Source organism: Mobula hypostoma, chromosome 16, assembly GCF_963921235.1.
Source record: "Mobula hypostoma chromosome 16, sMobHyp1.1, whole genome shotgun sequence".
Classification (NCBI taxonomy): Eukaryota; Metazoa; Chordata; class Chondrichthyes; order Myliobatiformes; family Myliobatidae; genus Mobula; species Mobula hypostoma.
This window is the reverse complement of record NC_086112.1, coordinates 8,222,648-8,247,950: the sequence shown is the minus strand read 5'-3', so window position 1 is coordinate 8,247,950 and position 25,303 is coordinate 8,222,648. Positions and strand designations below refer to the sequence as shown.

The following is a 25,303-nucleotide window of genomic DNA, read 5'->3' as shown; positions in this document are numbered from 1 at the left end:
GTGTTTATGAGATACTGAGATCAATCGGTTCATAATGGTGATGCAGAAATATTTGGGAGTTGCGAACGCAGGAGTCTCTGCAGATGCTAGAAATCCGAGCACCACACACAACACGCTGAAGGAACCCAGCAGGTCAAGCAGCATCTACGGAAAGGAATACACAGGCATAATTGTGAGTTGAGATCCTTCAACAGGACTGAAAGAAGCGTCCTAATGAAAGGGTCTGGGCTCGAAACTTCAACTGTTCATTCCTCTCCACAGATGCTCCCTGGCCTGCTGAGTTCCTCCAGCGCTTTGTGTGTATTGCTCTGGATTTCCAACATCTGCAGAATCTCTGAAGGACTGCTGAAGGGCCTCAGCCCAAAACGTCGACTGTTTACTCTTTTCCATAGATGCTGCCCGGCCTGCTGAGTTCCTCCTGCATTTTGTGTGTGTTGCAATGATCTGCAGAATCTGTTGTGTTTGGCATAAAACTGGTTTACGATTATTGCTCCTGAATAACGTAGTGTAGCAACACATATCCCATACTCTGGGAGAATGAAGCAATCAAACACATAAAGTCATACATAAAGATTAACTTAACCTTATGTTAAGTGTACTTACCCCAGCTGACTTAGAGCTGAATGCTGCATATTCTGTAGCTGATGTTGCTGCCAGCCAGTCATCGAGCCCAGATGGAGTGCATTGGCGGTGTTAAACCCAGTCAGAGATGATAAGTCAGCACTACTGAGGGAATACTCTTCATTGTGATGTTGGCAGGGCCCAGAATTAGAGCAAGAAGTAACATTAAGGTCAATTAAACATGATGAAGTTCATAATATATCATTTCAGATAATTGACAAACCAATTAACTTCTAATTTTCTGAACATCTTCATTATAAAGTGGTTAGACCCCATGGAACCAAGGACTCAGTTTGAGAATACACTCAGTGGACACTTTATTAGGTATAGGAGGTACCGAATAAAATGGCCACTGTACACTCATGATCTTCTGCTGATGTAGCCCATCCACTTCAAGGTTCAACGTGTTGTACATTCAGAGTTGTTCTTCTGCACACCACTGTTGTAACATGTGGTTATTTGAGTTAGTCGCTGTCCTGTCAGCTTGAACCAGTCTGGCTATTCACTTCATACCTCTCTCATTAGCAAGGCATTTTTACCCACAGAACTGCCACTCACTGGATTTGTTTTGTTTCTTGCACCATTCTCTGTAAACTCTCGAGACTGCTGTGTACGAAAATCCCAGGAGATCAACAGTTTCTGAGATTCTCAAACCACCCCATCTGGCACCAACAATCATTCCACAATCATAGTCACTTTGACTACATTTCCCAATTCTGATGTTTGGTCTAAACAACAACTGAACCTCTTGATCACGACTGCATGTTTTTATGCATTGAGTTGCTGCCACACGATTGGCTGACTAGATATTTACATTAACAAGCAGGTGTACCAGTGTACCTAATAAAGTGGCCACTAAGAGTATTTTACAGGGATATGTATTACTATGCATCATGCATACAGCGCAAATCATCCAATGTAAATTAAGGTATAACCTATGGGGAGTATATTACTGCTAAAATGAATCAAGTAACTTCAACTCCAGACACTTGCCATAATCATAGAGCCACAGAACACTACAGCACAAAAACAGGCCCTTTGGCCCATCTAGTCGATGCCAAACTATCTGTCTATTCCCATCCACCTGCCTCCTCCCATAGCCCTCTTCACCCCTCCCATCCATTTAGTTCTCCAAACTTCTCTTTAATGCCCATCCCGCAGCAAACTTTGATAGTCTTCCTAGCTGCCACTACGCCTGCAATCTTGGTGTCATTTAGTTTACCTCATTATCATCCAGATCATTGATATAGAAGACAAACAACAATGGACCCAGCACTGATCCCTGTGTCACATCACTAGTCACAGGCCTTCAGTCAGAGAGACAACTATCTACTACCACTCTCTGGCTTCTCCCACAAAGCCAACGTCTAATCCAATTTACTACCTCTTCCTGAATTTCAAGCCACTGAGCCTTCTTGATCAGCCTCCCATGTGGGACCTTGTCAAAGTCCAGCATTTCCCGACTCGATGTCCACAGACCCCTCAATTAATGGTAGGAGTCCACGGCATAAAAAAGGTTGGAACCCCTGATGTAGACAATGTCCACTGCCTTCCCTTCATTAACTTTCCTGGTAACCTCAAATTATACATTTGTTTCATCATCTCTGGGCCAACTCTAGCAATCTAAAGCTAATTTCATTGTCTCATCTCTTGACCATAGTATCCTCCTCTGCTCTAAATCACATTTACTTTCCATTCATCGGATGTTGTGGTCTGTAGCTCCAATAACACCCGTGGCAAAATAATCCATACTCTGATCATATGTGTAAAGAAAGGTTTTTTGCTCTCCATATCGTGTGAATGATAATTTTGAACTGATGACAGTTATGTCACATACCCCTGAAGTAGAAGCGTTAGTCTTTTTTTAATGTATTCCAACACATGCTTCATTTAATAAAATAAAAACAGCATTTTCTGCTCCAGGCAAAACAGTCCCATTGTCTGAAGATGTTTCTTATAATCAGGTGATTCAACTTCTTTCTGGTTAACACATTCAATTCTTTGATCTCCTTCCTAAGATGAATTGCCTCACAGTTTTCCACATTAATTTTTATCGTCCATTATAGATTTATGGAGTAATAGGATACTACAGCATAGAAACAGGCCTTTCAGCTCATCTAGTCTATGTGAAACTATTAATCGCCTAGTCCCATCAACCGTCATCCTCCATATCCCCCCATCCATGTACCTATCCAAACTTCTCTAAAATGTCAAAATCAAACCTGCATCCACCACTTCTGCTGGCAGCTCGTTCCACACTCATGTTCCCCTTAAACGTTTCACCTTTCACCCTTAACCCATGACCTCTAGTTGTAGTCTGATTCTGTCAACTTCACGACTACTTTCGTTATTGCTGTTTGAGAAAAACATACCTTTCCATGCAAACAGAGTAATTGAGCTGTTGACATGTTTATTGTATTTTAAATGTGCCTACAGCACATTTATTCTATTTGTGTAAATCAGAATGATTTGTACAGAGAACTCAGGGGTAATCCTTAGACACATCACTTCAACCCCTTTTTCAATCAGAGCAGTAACAATTAATTATAACCATCACAAAATACTTTCTGAGATCCAAAATATATCATCATTAGTTTTACCCATCTAATCTCAGAACATAGAACATTAGAACACAGAAACAGGCCCCTTGGCCCCTGTAGTCTGTGCAAAACTATTAATCAGCCTAGTCCCATTGACCTGGACCCAGACCATAGCCCTCCATACCCCTCCCATCAATGTACCTATTCAAACTTCTCCCTGATTCCATTGATCTACACCCGGACCATAGTCCTCCATACCTCTCCCATCAATGTACCTATCCAAATTTCCCTTAGGTTTTTCACATTACAGCCCTTCAGCCAATCTTTTACCCTATGCTTTAAAGAAACTTATAACTTTGACAATGCACACAAGATCCAGGGGGAACTCAGCAGATCATGCAGCATCTACGGAAATGACTGAAGATTTGTCACTTTGGGCTGAGGCCTTTCACAGAGACGGGAAAGAAAGGAGGAGGCACCAGAATAAAAAACGTGGGGGAGGGGAAGGAAGTGAGAAGTCAGGTGATGGGAAAGTTAAAGGTTTGAAGGAGAAGGAATCTGACAGGAGAGGAGAGTAAACCATGGAAGAAAGGGAAGGAGGAGGGGCACCAGAGGGAGGTGATAGGTAGGGGAGGAGAAGAGGTAAGAGGCTAGAGTGAGGAATGGAAGAAGAGGGAAAAATAAAAAAGAGAGAAAACAGAGACAATAAGATTTTATAATTATATATCAGAAATTGGAGAAATCAGTATTCATGTCATCAGCACGGAGGCTACCTAGATGGAATATGAGGTGCCGCTCCTCCACCCTGACGGTGACCTCAACATGGCACAACAGGAAGCCATGGACTTGCATGTTGGAACGGGAATGTGGATAGGAATTAAAATAGTGGGCCCCCAGGAAGTGCCGTTTTTACCAGATGGAGACAGGTGCTCAACAAACCCCTCCCCTAATTTATGTTGGGTCTCACCAATGTAGAGGAGGCCCCAACAGGAACCGCAGATACAATAGATGACCCCAAAAGATTCACAGATGAAGTACTGTTTTAGCTGTAGGGACTGTGTGGGGCCCTGAATGGAGGTGAATAGGCAGAGGTGGGAGTTTCGTCCCTTTGAGGGATATAATGTTGACAGATGTCAAAGCTGCTTCTGTAGGCAACTGAGGGCAGGGCTTCTTCATCACACTGCCAGAGACCCACTGATTACTCAGGCCATGGGGCTGTGGTCTGGAATGCCATGGGTCAAAAAGACAGGTCCTCTGTATCTGGGCTCATGAAGTATGAGTGTGGGTGATCATGGTTGGTTAGTATGCCAACAAAATAATCAGCCAAAAAGAAAATGCTTTGTAAAGTCAGGATTCAAGATTGTTTGATGACATTCCCAATCCACAAGTGTAGAGGAGAACAAAATAATTGTTACTCTGCATCTGATGCAGCACATAAAAACATCACAATCAGATAAGAAACACAATAACAAAAAAACAATAAATATAAATAGATCTACATGGATTGATTTTATGTCTATAAAGTGATGCTTGGCATAAGGTGACTGACAGGAAAGGATAAAGTAGTGGTGGTTAGGGTTGTGTAGGGGTGGGTTAGTGGGTGGAGGTGTTACTGCTTGGGGAAAGTGGCTGTTTTTGAGTCTGATGGTCTTGTTGTGGATGCTACATAGCCTCCTCCCTGATGGGAGTGGGACAAATAGTCCAAGAGCAGAGTGGGTGGGGATGATGCCTTTGTTGTGTGTTGAGTGATGTTGAGTCGCCATCAGCTCATGGTGACCCTGTGGATGGTGTAGGTGTCTATTGGATTTTCGTAGCAAGGTACATAAGGTGACTGAGAGGAAATGATAAAATAGTGGTGATTGAAGGGGTGGGTTAGTGGGTAGAGGTGTTGATCTGCTTTACTGCTTGGGAAAAGTAACTGTTTTTAAGTCTGGTGATCCTGGTGTGGATGCTGATGGGAGTGGACAAACAGTCCATGAGAGTGGGTGGGATCCTTTATGATGTTGCTGCCTTTTTACTGACACCTTTCTGTAGATATATATTTGTGATGCCAGGTAGGCTGGTGCCGGTGATGTATTGGGAAATTTTGACCACCTGTTGTATTGTTTTTCCAAACTGGAGTGAATGAATTTATTGCAAGTACTTAAAAAGTTAAGTTTTTGGAAGTACTGCACTAAGAACATTGATTTTCAAGTGTGTGTTCTTATTTATTTATTTATTTAGTGATATAGCGTGGAACAGGCCCTTCGGGGTCTTTGATGTACTGCTGCCCAGTAACCCCCGACAACCCCGATTTAATCCTATCCTAATCATGGGATAATTTACAATGACCATTAACCTTCCTGGTAAGATCTTTGGACTCTGGGAAGAAAGAAATTCCTCTGGAAATCAGAACAGTCTGAGAAAGCACTCCATGTGAAGGCGTACAGAATCCTGAAAGAGGGCTCTGGGATTCAACTCGAGACACCCCAACCTGTAACAGGGTCGTGCTAACCACTAAGCTACCGCAGTGCCCAGTTGACAGAGCTGGTATTCCGTCAATAGTTGACAGAGATAACAAGCAAAACAAACTTCCGTAATTTGGAAAATTTAACTTGATATTGATGCAGAATTGATTTTCAACACTCCAACCAAGCAACATACATTTTATATTTTACAGCAAACACTTTAGACTGGTGTTGACTACATAAAGCAAATTAAAATATCCAAAATAATTTTGGTATATGTTTTCTCAGGTGAGACTTACATTTACATGTAACAACAAAATTTAAAATAGAATCCTATGTGCAGTATCAGGAAACACCTCCCAAGAACATAATCAGACAGCTACAGGTCCCTGTGGCCACTTCATTAGGTACATCCACACACTTGCTCATTAATGCAAATATCTAATCAGCCAATCTTGTGGCAACAATGTATAAAAGCATGCAGACGTGGTCAAGAGGTTCAATTGTTGTTCAGACCAAACATCAGAATGGAGAACAAATGTAATCAAAGTGACTATGACCGTGGAATGATTTTTGGTGCCAGATGGGGTGGTTTGAGTATCTCAAAAACTGCTGATCTCCTGGGATTTTCATGTACAACAGTGTTTAAGAGTTTACAGAGAATGGTGTGAAAAACAGTGAGCCTTGTTATTAAGAGAGGTCAGAGGAGAATGGCCAGACAGGTTTAAGCAGACAGGAAGACGACACAAACTCAAACAACCACACAATACCATAGTGGTGTGCAGAAGAGCATCTCTGAATGCACAACACGTGAACCATGAAGCAGATGGGCTACAGCAGTAGAAGACACCGGGTTCCATCCCTGTACCCAGTAAGGTGGCCACTAAGTACAAAGGATACATATAATAAATTTCCAATGGGATATTGATAAAATCTCCACAGGAGTCAAAATACAGTACTGTGCAAAAATCATAGCCACATATATATTTGCTGGGGTGCCTAAGACTTTTGCATAGTACTGTATTTGTCAAAGTGGAGTAGAGAGCAAGTTTGTAGATCTGGCGGGAGCAAAGGATGTTGGGAATGGCGAGGGTGGAGCACCGCAGGAGGGGTGTGGGACGGGTGGCAGGGGAAGGGAGTGGCACAGGTGCAGGCACACACAGCCCTGAGACACCAGGCAAGGTCATTTGATTTCAAAGAATTGGTTTACTGATCATTACAGAATGTCTCTCTGGTGCTTCCTGCTCCCTCCCCTCTCCCTTCCCCTTTTCCCACCCATGATTCCTCATCTTCCTGGCCCCTCCCTACTCTCAGTCCATGACAGAGACCCATATCAGAATCAGGTCTATCATCACTCTCATATGTCATGAATTTTTTTGTGGCAGCAGTACAGTGGAATGCATAAAATTACTCCAGTACCGTGCAAAATTCTTAGGCACCCTAGCTATATATACGTACCCAAGTCTTTTGCACAGTACTGCCACATTTCTCTGGAGTTTTAAACTTTGTTAAGAAGGAACAATGATTAAAAGAAGAATCAGTTTGTGTGCAGCCATGCCTCAACTTTAGACACTGATAAATAACACGGAATACATTAATTCTTTGCTTATAAAGTGAACACGTGCTTTCTATTGCAGCGCCAGGTGCAATCCATGGCCTGTAACTTAAACCATATGGACGCAGATGGGAATTACATTTCACCCCTATATTAGTATTTCAGAGACACAAAGAATTTTTGTGGCACTCTGCTACCAGTGACATAACACAGTGAAAGGAATTACCTACCAGTACCATATGTGGTAGAAATGGCTGAAGGGTATCCTCCCATCCCATGCCCAGGCAGAGTAGGCGTTGCTACGGAAACCACTGGTGTAGCCAATGACTGTGCAGCTTGTGAGTTATTTATTCTCTGATTCTATAAAGGAACAAAATTGTGAGTTTTAAATATAATTTTTAGACCATCTCAGTACCTTATTTGTTAAGACCCAACAGGAAAAAGCTGAAACAAGAAAAAATCTGACTTTTTAAAAAAATAAAATGAATAATTTAATACTACTGGCCTTGAAGAACTCTTCGAAACCTATCATTTACCCACACTTCAGGAGACTAGATGTTCCCAAGGTAACCAATTACATCAGCATTTCTATAGTAACCAGGTCAGCCACCAATAAAGATTTGTTATTGTGACAGGAAAAAGACCCTGTGGAAAACAGTTGGAATAAGCACTATGTCCTGCTATTATGTTTTTTTATGAAAAAAAATTGTGGATTCCTGTTATTGTTCTCAAGTGGTTGGATAGCTTTAATCTTAATGGTGAGCACAGGGTGTAAGTGTGAATATTTGCAAAACCAGTAGGTGGTGGTGTTGTTACTTCAGAGTGAGAGATCTTTAGCAGGACTGCACATAATTTCTCAGTTGATATCTGAAAGATCAAAGACTTCAATGATGTTCAAATGGATAACTTCTGGTGCAGCAGTTTCTCGAGTCTATTCTGATAAGTTATACTTCTCTCCATCTACAACCCACCTAAATCTGGCTTTTATGTTTTAATGGAAACCATACACAAGGAACTGTGAGCCTTAAGTATAAGTGAAGCTGCCTGGTGGCATAAGGTTACTTTAGCCAGAGGGTGGTGAATCTGTGGAATTCGTTGCCACAGATGGCTGTGGAGGCCAAGTCATTGGGTATATTTAAAGCAGAGGTTGATAGATTCTTGATTAGTCAGGGTGCCAAAGGTTACGGGGAGAAGGCAGGAGAGGGATAATAAATCAGCCATGATGGAATGGTGGAGCAGATGCGATAGGCCAAATGGCCTAATTCTGCTTCTACAGTACCGTGTAAATGTCTTAGGCATTAGGGTGCCTAGGACTTTTGCATAGTACTGTGTTTGTCAATGTGGAGCAGAGAGAGAGTTTGTAAATCTGGCGGGAGCAAAGAATGTTGAGAATCGAGAGTATGTTGTGCCGTGGGACAGGTGGCAGAGAAGAAGTGCCGGGACAGGGGCTGGTGCAGGTGCAGACACACCCAGCCCTGAGACACTAGGCAAGGTCATCTGGTTCCAAAGAATTGGTTTATTGATCATTACAGAATGTCTCCCTGGTGCTCCACTCTCCCTTCCCCTTTTCCCAACCATGATGTTCCTCTCCCTGCCCACTTCCCACTCTGAGTCCACAATAGCGACCCATATCAGAATCAGATTTATCATCACTCACATACATCAAGAAATTTGTTTTTTTTGTGACAGCAGTACAGTGCAATACATAAAATTACTAATGTACAGTGCAAAAAGTTTTAGGCACCCTAACTATATATACGTATGTGCCTAAGTCTAGCACAGTACTGTATGTTTATGGTCTTAATGGTTATGGAAGGTATTAAACAATTGGATATTCATTGTGGGAAAGGCCACCCAATAGAAACAACATGCAGACTGTAATGATGGGGTTCAAATGCAGACCTCAAGCAAAGGTCTTTAACGTCTCTTGCTGTGTTATATATGTTCTAACATCCAATTGCATCTCCTGCAAAAAAATTAATCAAATTTGCCAGAATGATTGAGCTGTGCTATTCTGGTTTGTATCTGATGTCATGCTACGAAATGGGATCTGACCCAATTCAGGGCAGCTGGAAACACACCACTGTGTGGCAGTAAAGGGACAGTACTGGCCCAAAAAACCCTACCCAATTCCCATGGCAACAGGGCTGCCAAGTTGGAGAGAATGGCTGCAGAGGGAGAGTGCAGGGGGATAAATGAGAGAGGGAAGGAGGGAAGGAGAGAGAGGGAGAAAGGGAGAGGGAGAGAGGGAGAAGGGAGAGGGGAGAGAGGGGAGAGAGGGGAGAGAGGGGAGAGAGGGGAGGGAGGGGAGGGAGGGAGGGAGAGAGGGAGAGAGGGAGAGAGGGAGAGAGGAAGAGAGGAAGAGAGAAGGGCAGGGAGAGAAGGAAAGAGCGAGGGGGAGAGAGGGGGGAGGGAGAGGGAGGGGAGAGAGGTTGAGAGGAAGAGAGAGGGGCAGGGAAAGAAGGGCAAAGAGACGGGGAGGGGGAGAGGGGGAGAGAGGGGGTGAGAGATAATGAGGGGAGAGAGAGGGGAGTGATAGAGAGGAGAGATGAGGAGAGAGAAGGGTAGAGAGATGGAGGAGATGGAGGAGAGGGAGGGAGAGAGACAGGACTGGGGAGGATGGGGAGGGAGAGAGGGGGAGAAGGAGGATAGAAGGGGAAGGATGGGAGAGAGGGACAGGGGGGAGACACACATCCTTACTAATTGAGAACCACTGGTTTAAATATACCCAATGACTTGGCCTCCACAGGCATCTGTGGTAATGACTTCCACAGATTCATTATCCTCTGGCTAAAGAAGTTCCTCCTCATCTTCAATCTAAAGGGATGTCTTATTCTGAGGCTGTGGCCTCTGATCATAGACTCTTCTATTACAGTAAACATCCTCTCCACATCCACTCTGTCTAGGTCTTTGAATGAGTGAGAATGATTCACCTGCTTCCAGTCATTCCAAAGGTTTGCAGTATTAAAGTGGCTTTTGTTTGCACTAGAAAATATATGATGGAAAATATATCCCTGGGTCTAATTCTGAGAACTTTCCCAGTCCACTCCCAGGAAGGTTTCAGTGGCAGAAGGGGGCAACCAGGGAATTGATTGTAGACTTCAGGAAGAGGAATTCTGGAGAACCAGTCCTCATCGAGGAGTCAGCAGGGGAAAGGGTGAGCAGCTTCAGGTTCCTGGGTATCAACATCTCGGAAGTTCTATCCTGGGCCTATGCTATTACAAAGCAAGCATGCGAGCAGTTATATTTCATTAGGGGTCTGAGATGTCACCGAAGTTCTACAGATGTACGGTGGAAAACATTCTGACTGGTTGTGTCACCGTCAGGTATGGAGGCATCAATGCAGAGTGGATTGTAAACTCAGCCAGTTCTATTATGGGCACTAGTCTCCCCAACATCCTGAACAACTTGAAAAGGCAATGCCTTAAGAAGGCGGTATTCATCATGTAAGGTCCCCACCATCCTAGACATGCCTCCTTTCTCACTGCTACTATCAAGGAGGAGGTACAGAAGACAGAAGACACACACTCAATGTTTTAGGAACAATTTCTTCCCCTCTGCCATCAGATTCCTGAACGGTCGATGAACCCATGAACACTACCTCACTAATCATCAGTGGACTTTAGGAAGACTAAGCCTGCAATGCTCCCTGTTACTATTGTTGGTGTGGACATAGGTGTGGTGAGGACCTACAAGTACCTGGGGGTGCACCTGGATGACAGACTTGAGTGGAGCACCAACACAGAGGCTGTGAACAAGAAGGGCCAGAGTCACCTCTACTTCCTGAGGAGACTGAGGTCCTTCGGAGTATGCAGGCCTCTCCTTCACATGTTCTATCAGTCTGTTGTTGCGAGTACAATCTTCTATGCAGTGGTGAGCTGGGGCAATGACATCAGCATGGGTGATGCCAGCAGGCTCAATAAACTAATTAGAAAGGCTGGCCGCGTTATAGAAGTCGAACTGGACACACTGGAGGCTGTGGTAGAACAAAAGGACCCTATGGAAAATCCTGGCAATTCAGGACAATGTTTCTCACCCTCTGCATGCCACCTTGGCTGATCAGAGGAGCATCTTTAGTTTATAGATTAAGTCAGCTGTGCTGCTCCAAAGAGCACTATATGAAGTCAATCTTAGTTTCAGCCAATAGGCTCTATAATGGGTCAACCTATAGCTGGGGAAGTGATGACCCCCCCCTACTGTTCGAATGTTTGTGGTAACTTATTTTTTATTCTTTCTACTTCTCTTCTAATATTTGTATTTCTGTGCACTTGTAATGATACTGAGACACTGTAACTTCCTTAGGGATCAATAAAGTATCTATCTATCTCATCCTCTCTTGTACTATTTATTTATCTTTTATATATTCTTATTTTATTTTACTAGTATAGTAGAGGGCCTCAAAGCAACAAATTTGCCAACACAGATAAGTGATAATAAACGTAATTCTGAATCTGAGAACAGTTAGGGATAGGCCTTTAATGCCTTTTCCCAAAGAAAGAATAGAATTAGTTTACATTTTATGCATTATGTATTGGTTTACATCTTGTTATTTATTTACTTATTTATTGATACAGTGCAGAATAGGCCTTTCTGGCCCTTCAAGCCATGCTACCCTGCAATCTCCGATTTAACCATAACCTAATCACGGGACAATTTACAATGACCATTAACCTAATAACTGGTCCGTCTTTGGACTGTGGGAGGAAACGGGAGCACCTGGACAAAACCCACACATTCCATGGGGAGGACGTACAGAGGCTCCTAACAGAGGATGTCGGAATTGAACTTTGAACTCTGACACCCTGAGCTGTAATAGCGGCGTACTAACCGTAACACTACAGTGGTAGTCTGCACCTCCTGCACGCTACCTTATTTACACTATGAACACGAATTACCAAACAAGTTACAGTATGCAAATAGTTCTAAATAAAACAAGGTCAGGCACTATTTGCAGTGATAAGCATGGTTAAAATTTCAGTTTGATACATTATTTCCCATATCTCTAGGTAAAACTCTAGGTAGAACGAGGGGCAGAGCGAAGTGATGATGGCGCTAAATGGTGACTCCTTTCCTTGCATCTTCGGAAACAGCTCTATTTCCATCTTTAATATCTCTATTTTTGCCTTTCAGGGCTCTTTTGAAGATCCTGACCTGGAGTTACACACTGACTTTGGTTCTTTGCGGGAACGGGACTCGCTCTCAGGGAAGGGGAAGAAGAATGGGACTCGCTCTCATGCTAAGGGTTCAGCCTAGGACTCGGGGCTCTGGAGACAGGCGGATCTAAAGTCGATGTCATGGCAGGAGATCCGCGTGTCAGTGGGGGAGTTGGATTATCTACAGCTGCGTGCCCAGAGACCTGAGATTTTTGGGCACAGAGCTTGAAAAAAGCGACGTAACGGACTTTTAACTTCATAAACCAGCAAGTTGTTTGTTATGTCTCCCCTCTCGCTGTGAAATGGAGACACCCTTTCCTCCCTTATTAGGGAGAGAGAGAGAGAGAGAGAGACAGAGAGAGAGAGAGAGAGAGAGCCTGTGGTATGTTGAATACCGGGTGAACTGCAAAGTCTTTGCTGTTGCTTTGTTCACACTTGAGTGTTTGGTTGTGGGAGCTGATGCTTTTTTTGTTGGTGGGGGGAGGGGTGATTGTTGCTTGCTGCCACCTATGCATGGGAGGGAGGGGAGCTGGGGGTTCTATCATTTACTGTTGTTCATTCTTTGCGACATTCTATTTTTGTGGACGGTTGTGAAGAAAAAGCATTTCAGATGTATATTGTATACATTTCTCTGACATTAAATGTACCTGTGAAACCTTTGAAAAGCTCTTCTGAAAAATCATGAACCTTGTCCAGTATATTAACTTTGCTCCTCTCTCCATAGATATTGCTTGATCTACTGAGTATTTATTCCAGATTTCTAACGCCTGCAGCATATTGCTTCTCATCAAAGTTGTTGGATTAAATCAGCAGAACTCTCACTTACCAGCAATAAATCAACATCCTCGGACTGGCAGCATTGAAAAAGAGCAGTGAATATTGGTTAGCTGAGATTATTCTGTACAGTAGGAACGCTATCAATGATAAATAAATGTGTTCTCACTGTCAATGACATTCCTTCACAGTGAACTGTGAATATCCAATTCACTCCCTCAGCGAATATTCAACTCACTCCCTCAGAGTGAACTGTGAATATTCAGCTCTCCCTCATAGTGAACTGTGAATATCCTTCTCACTCCCTCAGAGTGAATTGTGAATATCAAACTCACTCCCTCACTGTGAATATCCAGCTCACTCCCTCACAGTGAATTCTGAATATCCAACATGGAGTTTAGAATATTTTATTCTACAAACCTTACTAAGATGACAGTTTTAACTGCATGCATTTATTTCAGTTTTAATTTATTTTGAACATGACAAATCAAACAGGTTTCTCATTTCTGCAAATTAGGAATATATTCAGAGGAAACTGGTTTACAGAAAAACCTATCTAAGACTAGAGTTTCAAAAACAGTTTTGATATATTGAGAAATTCTATAAAAAGTAGTCAATTCTGCTCAGTACATCATGGGAAAAGCTCTCCCAACTATTGAGCATATCTAATGAAACACTGTCACAGAAAAGCAGTATCCACCATCAGGAACCTCCACCACCAAGGCCACGCTCTCTTCTCGCTGCTGTCATCGGGAAGAAGGTACAAGAACTTCAGTACTTACACCACCAGGTTCAGGAACAGTTACTATCCCTCAACCATCATGCTCCTGGGGATAACTTCACTCAACTTCACGTGGCCCATCAATGAAATGTTCCCACAACCAATGGACTCATCTTCAAGGACTCTTCATCTCATGTTCTTGTTATTTATTGCTATTTATTTATGTTTGCATTTGCACAGTTTGTTGTTTTCTGCACTCTACTTGATCTTTCATTGATCCTGTTATAGTTACTATTCTATAGATTCGCTGAGTATGCCCACAGAAAAATGAATCTCATGGTTGTATATGGTAACATATATGTATTTTGATGATAAAATTTACTTTGCCCCTTAATTTATTTAGAGATAGTGTGGAAAATACCCTTTCACCCGAGTTGCACTGCCAGCTACCCTGGTCTAACCACGGGCTTATTCGTGTTGCATCTCAATAAAATAAAATAAATAAAGTTAAATTTCATATCTTTCCTGTCCCCCTTTTCAAAATCTCTCTCCGTATATTGTGATTCCAGCTATAAGGTGCCGCATATGCAACCTGTTTCGGGTCTCGAAATATATGTACAGAGCTTGATGCTTAATAGTGTGAGGTTAATACAGGAAGTCCATTGTTTAAAAATTTACCACTGGTTCCAACACTAACTGTGTTATACAGTAGGCAAAGCACTCCAATGCCTCTGACATTTAATTCTATTGGAAGATTCCAACAGGAGAGTTTAAATATTGATGCAGCAGGTTGTTACTGTGTTTAAGTAGATTTACTGGTTCTTAAAGGTTGTCATTGCTGGGGGAGGTAGTGTGGATAAGCTCCCACTACATACTAAATGCTCCTAATAGCGTGTGACTCAAATAGCCTCTGACAACCAAGTCCAGCTCCTTGCCTTCACATAACGGTTTAGCTACAAAGCCCGGTGGAACTGTTTCTACTGACAGGAGAAGGGGCAAAGGTGGGTTACTGGTGCCTTAAAAACAATTGCTTTGGGCAGGTGGGGCTTGTCATCTCTGGCTGGCAGCTCATCTAGGAGACGGAGAACTCTGATCTCAAACCTCCACTGCCTTGTGGCTGTACCCACTCATGGGGAAGTCTGAGGGAGTAAACCCTGGGGGAGAAATCCAGAGCTATAGTACCTAAGGCATTGAGTTCAACCCTGACTGGCAACTCCTGTGCTGCTGCTGGTGCCAAACTGAATCAGTCTTTGCTGGTCCTTTGTGTTCATCATGGAGAGGGGGAGCCTGCTGCATTGGCAACAGCTTCCTCTCCATACAACACTGCCCTGGCCTGCATACTAGCTTGTCGATGGCTGGGGTACAACATCCACTGTCGACCCCAACCAACGGAGACCTCAAGTAAATTTATCATAAAACTTCAATTAGCTCTTATCAGTGTCATTAATGTGAATACAATATTGATTTTCTTCTCTTAAACAAAACAGGCAAAGACATTTATAGCACACAAAATGCTGAAGGAACTCAGCAGGTCAGAAAGCATTTATGAAGTGGAATAAACAGTCAATATTTCAGCCTGAGATACTTCAACCTGGCCCAAAATGTTGACTGCTCATTGCCTTTCATCGATACTGTCTGACTTGCTCAGCTCCTCCAGCACTTTGTGTGTGCTGCTTAAGGTTTCCAGCATCTGCTGAATCTCTTGCTTTTAAAGATCTTCACAGAAATCCTTGAAATGTAGGAAAAAATAAATGTGCAGCACCAAAAATATCCTTTCTGCCCATTGAGAGAATACTAGATGGAAGAATAACTGTTGAGCGTAACATTTTATTGCTTCCAGGTGCATGGCCTTACAGGTTATGGCTGCAATCCAAGCAATGATGCATTTTAAAATGAAGTAGACATCTCTGTCTCCACTAGTCTCTAAAGCTGCGATATTCAGACCTGAACCACACCACAAGAAACAGAAATGCGCAGCAAACTCTTCCAATTCAGTCAAATGCTGCAGCAGTTGAAGTGTAATCTCAAAATTTGTGCACTAGTTTTCACTCGTCTATAAAGCAGTGATCTTCAGACCCCAAAACGAATGGCAGAAAAGCACAGCGCACTCCTTCCCAGTCAATAAAATGCTGCAGGAGTTTTAAATTAATCCGAAATCATGCTGCACTTGCATCTCAAGCTGACAAAGTAGTTTTACAGGAGAATGTTCCCACTTACCACAGATGGCATATTCTTTGAACCTGGTGGGATGAGAACCCTCAGGTCAGGTTTCCGGTTGTTCATTCCCAAATTCATAGGAGGGGGTGACTTGGTTTGCAAGCTCTTGTTCATGCTGCCAGGTGAGACCAGCAGACCTGGCGAATTGCGGGCATTTCCATACCCATTTCCTATTGAATAAAAGATTCAGACTCAGCAAAAGTATATTCAATGTATTAAAAAGAATCAAATGAAAAATAGATGTTAGTGTCTAATAGTTATTTGGCAATAAATAACAAATATATACATAAATATTAATAGGATTCAAGGTTGTTTAATGCCATTTCCAGTGCTTAAGTGTAGAGGTAAGTTGAAAGGTAAAGTTCCTTCCTGAGCTTTGTTTAACGCAGCAGGTGGCAACCTTGCCATTTCCTCAGCATTCGTCTGTTTTATGAGGTTGAGTTGCTAGCTCGTTGCTCAATCCAGAACAGATGAAAGTGTGCAAAGAGCTGGCTGGATTCGAACCCATGATCTCTTGTTCCAAAGTCTGGGGTGCAATACCACTACACCACTGGAATAGACTAAATATAAAGGAGAAGGAAATAATTGTTCTGGATCTGATGCAGCACAAAAATAGTGAGTTGACTATGGTTTTCATTTTTTTATTATGAATATTTATATTTAAGCAAAGAATAATGACAAGGAATGTGGATGAATTACTGCCACTAGACAAGGAGAAGAGACTTGCTAACTTCTAGAGTAACGTGGAGATCACTGGCTGGTTTGGAGGCTTCGATGCACAGTATCACAAGAGGGTCGGACTCAGCCACCTCTGTCACTGCAACAACCATCCCCACCATTGAAGATATCTTCAAAAGGTTCAAAGTTCAAAATAAATGTTATTATCAAAGTAAATATCTGTCACTAGGAAACCAGCATCCCTCATCAGAGATCCTCACTACCCAGGCCATGCTCTTTTCTTGCTACTGCCATCAGGTAGAAGGTACAAGAGCCTCAGGACTCGCACCACCAGGTTCAAGAACAGTTACTACCCCTCAACCAACAGTTTGTTGTCTTCTGCACTCTGGTTGATCTTTCATTGATCCTGTTATAGTTACTATTCTATAGATTTGCTGAGTATGCCCGCAGGAAGATGGATCTCAGGGTTGTATGTGGTGACATATATGTACTCTGATAATAAATTTACTTTTTATTTTGAGATTCATTTTCTTGTGGGCACTTTCAGCAAACTTACAGAAAAGTAACTATAACACAATCAATAAAAGGCTGCCCAACTAGGGTGCCTAAAGGAGGAGGCACCCCTCATTAAATCCCTCACTAACTGGGACATGCCCTCTTCTCATGACTAGCATCAAGGAGGACATTGACGAGTTGGAAGATCGACACTCAATGAGATAGGAACAGCTTCTTCCCCTCTGCCATCAGATTTCTCAACGCTTCATGAACCAATGAACATTACCTTCTTGTTCCTTTTTTGTAACATATATTTTTATGTCTTTGCACTAAATTGCTGCCACAAAACCACAGATTTCACATCATATATAAGTGACAATAAACCCGATTCTGAAACTGGAAAAAGTGACTCATTGTTTATTTCTCTCAGTGTAATAAAACAGCTTTATGTCTTTTATAGAGGTTCTCAACTTCTTAAATTAAGTAGCTTCTTCACTAACACAAAGTTGGTTCCCTGCTAGGAAGTAATATTAATGATCTCTGATGAGTTAGCTGCAAAGATAAGTAGGTTTAAACCAGGGATTCCCAACCTTTTTTATGGCATGGACCAGTACCATTAAGCAAGGGGTCCATGGACTCCAGGTTGGGAAGCTGATGGTGTGAAAGCAAAAACCACATTACACTGCGATAAACAACATGACTGAAATCTGAGAATCCATCCAGAACAAAACAATTTGCATTAATAGTTACTTGTTGGAAACCAGATGGTTACTTTCTCCAAGAATTAAAGCTGATCAACACCTCCACCCGCTAACTCTACCCAATGTCTTTGGAATATAATTGGAAACAGGAGGACCAAGAGGAAACCCATACAGTCATGGGGAGAATATAAAAACTCTTTATAGTCAGCGGTGGGAATTGAACTTGATTGCGGGTGCTACCAAGCATTAGGCAAGCCGTTAGTTTACCATGCCATCTGTTACGCTACTGAGTTACCTGTTAAGCTGTTGTGTTGCCCATTTACAGAAGTGTACTTCTGTAAATTGTGGTGCTGCCCCTTCATATAAGTGGCACCCAGAAGTTACTTGGTATATATAGTGACAACTGCTTTAAAATGGCATAGACTTGAATTGTGAAACAGATACAATACTGTGCTAAAGTCTTAGGCACCCAGATTTTTTATATGGTTCAGATGGTATGGCCTCCACACAGGAAGAACTTTGGCAAGTTCTCCAAGATGCTTGGAACAACCTACCAGCCAATTTTCTTATACAACTGCATAACAATGTACCTAAGAGAATTGATGCAGTTTTAAAGGTAAAGGGTGGTCACGCCAAATATTGATTTTATTTAGTTTTTTAATGTTTATTGCTCTTTATAGTCTTTTTTAATATTTAGAAGCTTTTCATTTCATTATTTTTGAAGTTACCTTCACTTTACAGATTTCTTTACATGACTTTTGCACAGTATTGTATTAATTGCAGAGCAAAATAGCTAGCCAATCACTTGATCACAATGAAGATAAACGGGCTCATAGTTTCCTTACATTCTCTCCCAGCTACACAAAAATTCTGTTTGCCTCTGCTTCAGTGTATGTAAGGCATTTCAATCAGGATTACAGTTGCAAGTTGCGTAATGCTTTACAGTGCCAGTGATCAAGGTTCAAATCCTGCCACTGCCTCAAAGGAGTTTCTACATTTTCCCCAGGACTGTGTGGGTTTTCCTCTGGGAGCTCTGGTATCCTCCCACAGTCCAAAGATGTGTGGGTTAGGGTTAGTAAGTTGTAGGCACACTATGTTGGTGCGGTTGTAAGGCAACACCTGCGGGCTGTCCCAGCACATCCTTGGGCAGTGTTGGCCGTTGACACAAATGACACATTTTACTGTGTTTGGATGTTTTAACGTACATGTGAGAAATAAAGCTAAATCTTAACCTTATTAAGTGTGTTAAGACTCAACCTCATATTCCTGGAGTATGAAATCCATTGGATCTGACACGACCACCTCACTGTAACTATATACCACTTTCCTGCCAAAATGATAACTTAATTACACTGTTCTAAAAATATATTAACTAGATCTTTAAAGATACTAACTAATGTGATTTTCAGTACAAAAATTTTTTACACTTTCAAGAACACTTCAGAAGCTATTAAATTAACATTTCTGCATTTAGTAACTTAATTGGGGACTTTTCAGCTTTAGCATTATTGAGGAAGAATTTAATTCCTGCATAAAATTAAAAGAAAATGAATGATAAATGCATGAATGTGGTCAACTACGCAGAATTTTTTTTTCGGATAGAGCCAACTCCGCAAACCGCATCCTTTTGCGTGGTTTGTGGGTAGGTGCCACACCTCATTATAACCCATAAAACAGAATATCCCATTAGGGCAAGGAACAGAGAGCTTTCCAAAGCTCTTCATGTACATTTACATTATCCTCCGCAGCTAGTCTAAAATTATGATTGCTTATGAAAATTACTGTCTAGGATGCATTCATGAGCACAGTACAAGAATTTATTTCCCACTATAAGGGGTAAAGATTACATATCCAAACTAGATGTACATCCGGCTAACACTCAACACGATGAGCAACAACATTTTTATGTAAATACAAGTCAAAGCTGATTAGTTGCATTTTCTACACAATGATAATTAATCTATTTATTTCAAGGAGTTTTATTACTAAGTTCTAAAATTATTTTTGATATAACAATGGCCATAGTATGTTCATATGTAACACTTGAAGATTGGTTGTACTCCAACTGAGCTTCAAAACTTTACAAGAAGATGTTGTTTGAAGATAAATGCAACTTATAATTGTGAATCTGTGGATTTCATTGCCATAGATGGCTGCAGAGGCCAAGCTATTGGGTATATTTAGACCATGAGACCGTAAGATATAGGAGCAGAATTAGGCCATTTGGCCCATCGAGCCTACTCCACTATTTCCTCACAGCTGATCCATTTCCCTGTCAGCCCCAATCTCCTACTTTCTCTTCGTAACCCATCATGCCCCGACTAATCAAGAATCTATCAACTATCAATCTATTTAAAACAGAGGATGATAGGATCTTGAATAGTGTCAAAGGCTAAAGGAAGAAGGCAGGAGAATGAGGTTGACAGGGATAATAAATCAGCCATGATGGAATGGGGGAGTTGACTCGATGGGCTGAGTGGCCTAACTTTGCTCCTATGTTTCATGGAGAAGCTTGGAAGTGAAACCAGGGAATGAATGACATTCATTACCACTGCTGAACAGTTGCGTCAAATTCCTTTATCTGAACAGAGCAAGCGATGACTAAGGCCTTCTCTCAGCATAGTTCACAGCTGCCAAAAGAAGAGTCTGCATGATATACATTTTGAATTAAATTAGGCCAACCTCGTTAGAAAGCAGGCATATTTTATGAATAGTTTTATTTTTCACATGCACATTGAAACATGAAAACATACAGTGAAATGTGCTGTTTGCGTCAACAACCAACACAGTCTGAAGATGTGCTGGGGGCAGCCCGCAAGTGTCGCCATGTTTCCAGTGCCAACTTAGCATGTCCACAACTTACTAACCCTGACCTGTGTGCCTCTGGAGTGTGGGAGGAAACTGGAGCACCCGGAGGAAACCCACGCAGTCAAGGGGAGAACGTACAAACTGAATTTCCAGCAGCGGGAATAGAACCCAAATAGCTGGCACTGTAGGGCACTGTACTAACTGGACTAGCCGTGTCGTCTGCATACTACCCATGTTAAAGAGTGGGAGAAGATAACAGGAATGATTGTTTTGAGTGCAGACAAGAAGAATTGAATGACACAGACTGTGTTCGCATCTGCTGTGAGAGGGCAGTGAAGTCTTGTTAAAGTGCAACTAACCTTGGCAGAGGATGGCGCTCGGGAGGCTGTACCCGAGGGGCTGGTCGGAGGCTCGAAGTTTTTGGATGGACGGACTTGGTGGTGGCTAAGGTCGGCTGCTTCCAATGCATCGGCAAGTTGTCAGTGCCTTGGAGGTTTATGGCAAGGAGCTTCTCCCTTTTGCCACCTGCTATCGGGGACTCGGGAGTCGATCAGGACTTGAGACTTTTCTTTTACCGTGCCCATGGTCTGTTCTTTATCAAATTATGATATTGTTTTGCACTTCTGTAACTATATGTTATAATTATGTGGTTCTGTCAGGGTTAGTCTTTGGTTTGTCCTGTTTTCTGTGATATCACTCCGGAGAAACATTGTATCATTACTTAATGCATGTATGCATTTCTAAATGACAATAAAAGAGTGTTCTCATAATCTAAAAAAAATCTAACCTGTATAGATGTAGATAGAAGCAGAGCAGATGGAAGATTATATGTCAGAACAATGAGATAATAGAACACAGTTACTGGGAATCTTTGGAAAGATGGGGATAACTAACTACTCCAGCTTGTCTCAGAAGCACAAGGCTAATTCAGTTTTTTTTTCCCCCTTTGTACACCAGGCTGTCTGCTGTGGTGAGTATTTCTTGTATGACCAATGTCTTTTCCGTTAGGCACAACTTGGGTGGTAGGGTGGAGACACGTCTCTACCAGCGGAGGTGTAAGGTGCTCCTTCCCTCCAGTAGCCTGTATGTCACCCTTGGGCAGGATGTAGCACCTGCTTAGCCAACTCCCACCCCCACCCCCCCATTGAACAGGGTCGCGTGAAGCCAAGGGAGCAGGTGGTGGATGGTCGTATGAGCAGCTGGTGCAGATCTCAAGTCCTGGTTTTGCAATGACTGACAGCAGGCAAAAAAAAAATCGCTGCAGAGTATTAATAATGGCTGGGGTCATCCATCTTGTAAAGACACTGCCCAGAAGAAGGCAATGGCAAACCACTTCTGTGAAAAGATTTGCCACGAACAATCATTATCCTGGGAAGACCATGATCGCCCACATCATACGACACAGTACATAATAATGATGATGATGATACAACAATTTAGAGAACCATCCAATAGAAAATGGAGCTCAATTAATGGACAGAAGTTTTGATTGGTGAACTTTATATGTTAACAACGTCAGAGGTAAGGGTATTTCATTGACTTTATTGTCCCAAAGTTAGTGAGGTTTAAGACAAAAAAAACTTAGGTTCCTCTTCATGACCTTTGAGTCACAATCCACACCAAAAGAGAGTACCTGTAAACACTTGAAATGATTGGAGACAGAGCGAATGAAATCAGTAGGTGACAGCAGAGATTGAGCTGTGATGTATGATTGAAGAGCCTGCTAAAGACAGACTGTCAAGCCTCACATATGACAAATTATGACTCGTTGCCTGAAATAGCACAATAAAGTGGCACCATTGGGAATCCTATTCCAGTCAGGAACTAAACCCATCAGGAAAAGAAAACATGTAGAGGAACAAACTAAACTGAGACAAAAGAGTCACAAAGGCAAGATAGACAGCAAAACTTTGGTTGGCCTTTGCAGAAAAATCGATGTGGTACTTTAGGAAAAGTTATATGCTTCAAAAGTCAGTGGTTATATAAAGAAAACTTCTATATTGAGCCAAAACTTTAAATAATATTTAATACGTTGAGTTCCATCTACTCTGTCATTCTAGTTCCACAAAGATCACAGCTGTTAGTCATCCTATATAGAAAGTCAGCTACTAATTAAAAAAACCAAAGAACAGTATTTATGTTTATAAATGCATCAAATTACAAGCATGAACTTAATTTAAACACAAATTAGTAGATATGAAGTTTATGGTGATTAAAAGAGAAATTATACCTAAAATATTAATCAAAATATGCAGGGTGTGGCCTATACAAATATGTGGTTTGCATGAAGAAAACAAGGAACTTGGTATAAACCAGCTTAAGAAATCAATTCAGCCACACAAAAATAAAATCAGTTTAACAAATACTTTAACAAAAAAATTCTTTTCATCACTACTCGATGCTTCTGAAGTTACAGTAACATTGAAATGTGTGCAAATCCACGAGTCCACTGGAGAATAGAAGCTGAAGACATCCTGTCCTGGAGTTCATGTATGTGGACGGGTGGGAAGAACGGGCTTGATTTGCTATTGTTACTTTGTCATTTATTATGTTCTGTGTTGTTCTACTGGATGTGCTATGTTGATGCCAGAATGTGTGGCAATGCTTGCAGGCTGCCCCTAGCAAGTTCTTCAGTGTGTTGTATGTTAATGCAAGTGATACATTTTGACCTACATGTGATAAATAAATCCGAATATGAATTCTCTAAGCTACTGGGAACTTTTTTTTTACAGAAGAAAAGCCTATTAGCCTTAGTTAGGTCTTGCTTAAACAGGGCCAGGCCAATATTAAACATATATTTTTGTTGCAGGAAATCAACATCCATCATCAAGGAGTACCATCTCTCCCTCACCTTCCAGAACTTGCTCTCATCAAGAAGGAAGAACATGAGTCTCAGGACGCACACTACCAGGTTCAGGAATACTTATTACACTTCAACCATCAGGTTCTTGAACCAGAGTGGATAGCTTCACTCGCCCCATCACTGAACTGTTTTTACAATTTATGGACTCACTTTTGAGGACTCTACAACTTCTTTTCTTGATATTTATTGCTTATTGATTTATTATAATAGCTTTCTTTTTCTCTCTTTCTTTTTGTATTTACACAGTTTGTTCTATTTTGCACTTTGGTGTTGGCTGTCCTGTTGGGTAGAGTCTTTCATTGATTCTATTATGGTTCTTGTTTTTGGTGTATATGGTGACATATTCTGTATGTACATGGATAATAAATTTACTTGAACTCCAAAGTCTTTAGAGCGAAGATTTATTAGTAATAAACTATTGTGAGATGCTTTCAGATGTTTGAGTAAGTTAGTTATACTTACAATTTATGTAGCCTTTGAAACTACAAGGTTTCTTAAGGTTAATATAGCCAGGGGTGGTGATGGGGATACACTCCCACTACCTATTAAATGCTCCCAATGGCGTGCATCCCAAATAGACTTTGACAACTAAGTCCAGCTCCTGGCCTTTACTTGTGGCTTAGCTCCTAAGCCTGGTGGAGCCGTTTCTACTGACAACAGAAGGGGCAAAGGCAGGTTACTGGTGGCTTAAAACCAATCACTTCAGGTAGATAGGGCTCGTCAGCCATGGTTGACAATTCATCTGGGAGAAGGAGAACTCTTATCTCAAACCTCTGCTGCCTTGTGGCCATACGCCTCATGGGGAAGACTTTGGGAGTAAACCCTGAGGAAAAATCCAGAGTTAGAGTCCTATGCTGAGTTCAATGCTGACTGGCAACTCAAGTGATGCCGCTGGTGCCAAACTGTATTGATCTCTGTTGCTCCTTTGTATTCATCAGCTGTGTGCAGAGGGGAAGCCTGCTACATGGGTAACGCCCTGCTCTCCACATCACACTGCCCTGGCTGGCGTATCACGTAGACAGCTGGGACACAACATCCGTGTTCAACCCCGACCAACAGAGGGCATCAAAAACTAAAACATTGATTTGTCTGGATTAAGAACAATTGACAGTCATGTAGCACGATATAAAATGTTAGTTATATTACTATGCTGGAAAAGAATCCTTTATGCAATTAGGATTGATAGAACTGCTTGTGGACTTCAGAAAGGGTACGATGAGGGAACACACACCAGTTCTCACGGAAAGATCAGAATTGGAAAGAGTGAGCAATTTCATGTTTCTGGGTTTCAATACCTCTGAGGATCTGTCCTGGACCCAACATATTGATGCAGCTACAAAGGAGGCAGGACAGCAGCGATATTTCATTAGGAGTTTGAGGAGATTTGGCATATCACCAAAGTCACTCGCAAATTTCTACAGATGTGCTGTGGAGAGCATTCTAACAGGCTGCATCACGGTTTGGTATGGAGGGGCTACTGTACAGGACCGAAGTAAGCTGCAGAGAGTTGTAAACTTATTCAGCCCTATCATGGGCACTAGGCTCCGTAGTATCAAGGACATCCTCAAGGAATGATGCCTCAAAAAGGCGGCATCCATCATTAAGGACCACTATCACTCAGTTCATGCCCTCTTCTCATTGCTACCATCAGGAAGAAGATACAGAAGCCTGAAGGCACACACTCAATGATTCGGGAACAACTTCCTCTCTGCCATCCGATTTCTGAACGG

At 41.9% G+C, this 25,303-nt stretch overlaps 1 protein-coding gene across 17 annotated transcripts in view; it reads right to left on the bottom strand.

The window, feature by feature from the left end:
* mef2cb (myocyte enhancer factor 2cb) overlaps positions 1-25,303 on the bottom strand; it is a 292,538-nt gene that overhangs the window by 11,923 nt on the left and 255,312 nt on the right. For 10 of the 17 annotated variants that reach the window (XM_063068484.1, XM_063068486.1, XM_063068483.1 and 7 more), the window contains 4 exons: positions 16,029-16,198; positions 13,143-13,166; positions 7,394-7,523; positions 604-739 (listed from right to left, as the gene is read on the bottom strand). In XM_063068484.1, coding sequence (XP_062924554.1) covers positions 604-739; positions 7,394-7,523; positions 13,143-13,166; positions 16,029-16,198 — 460 coding nt within the window. The remainder of the gene's footprint in view (positions 1-603; positions 740-7,393; positions 7,524-13,142; positions 13,167-16,028; positions 16,199-25,303) is intronic. The other 7 variants (XM_063068499.1, XM_063068488.1, XM_063068494.1 and 4 more) reach the window with 1 other exon arrangement.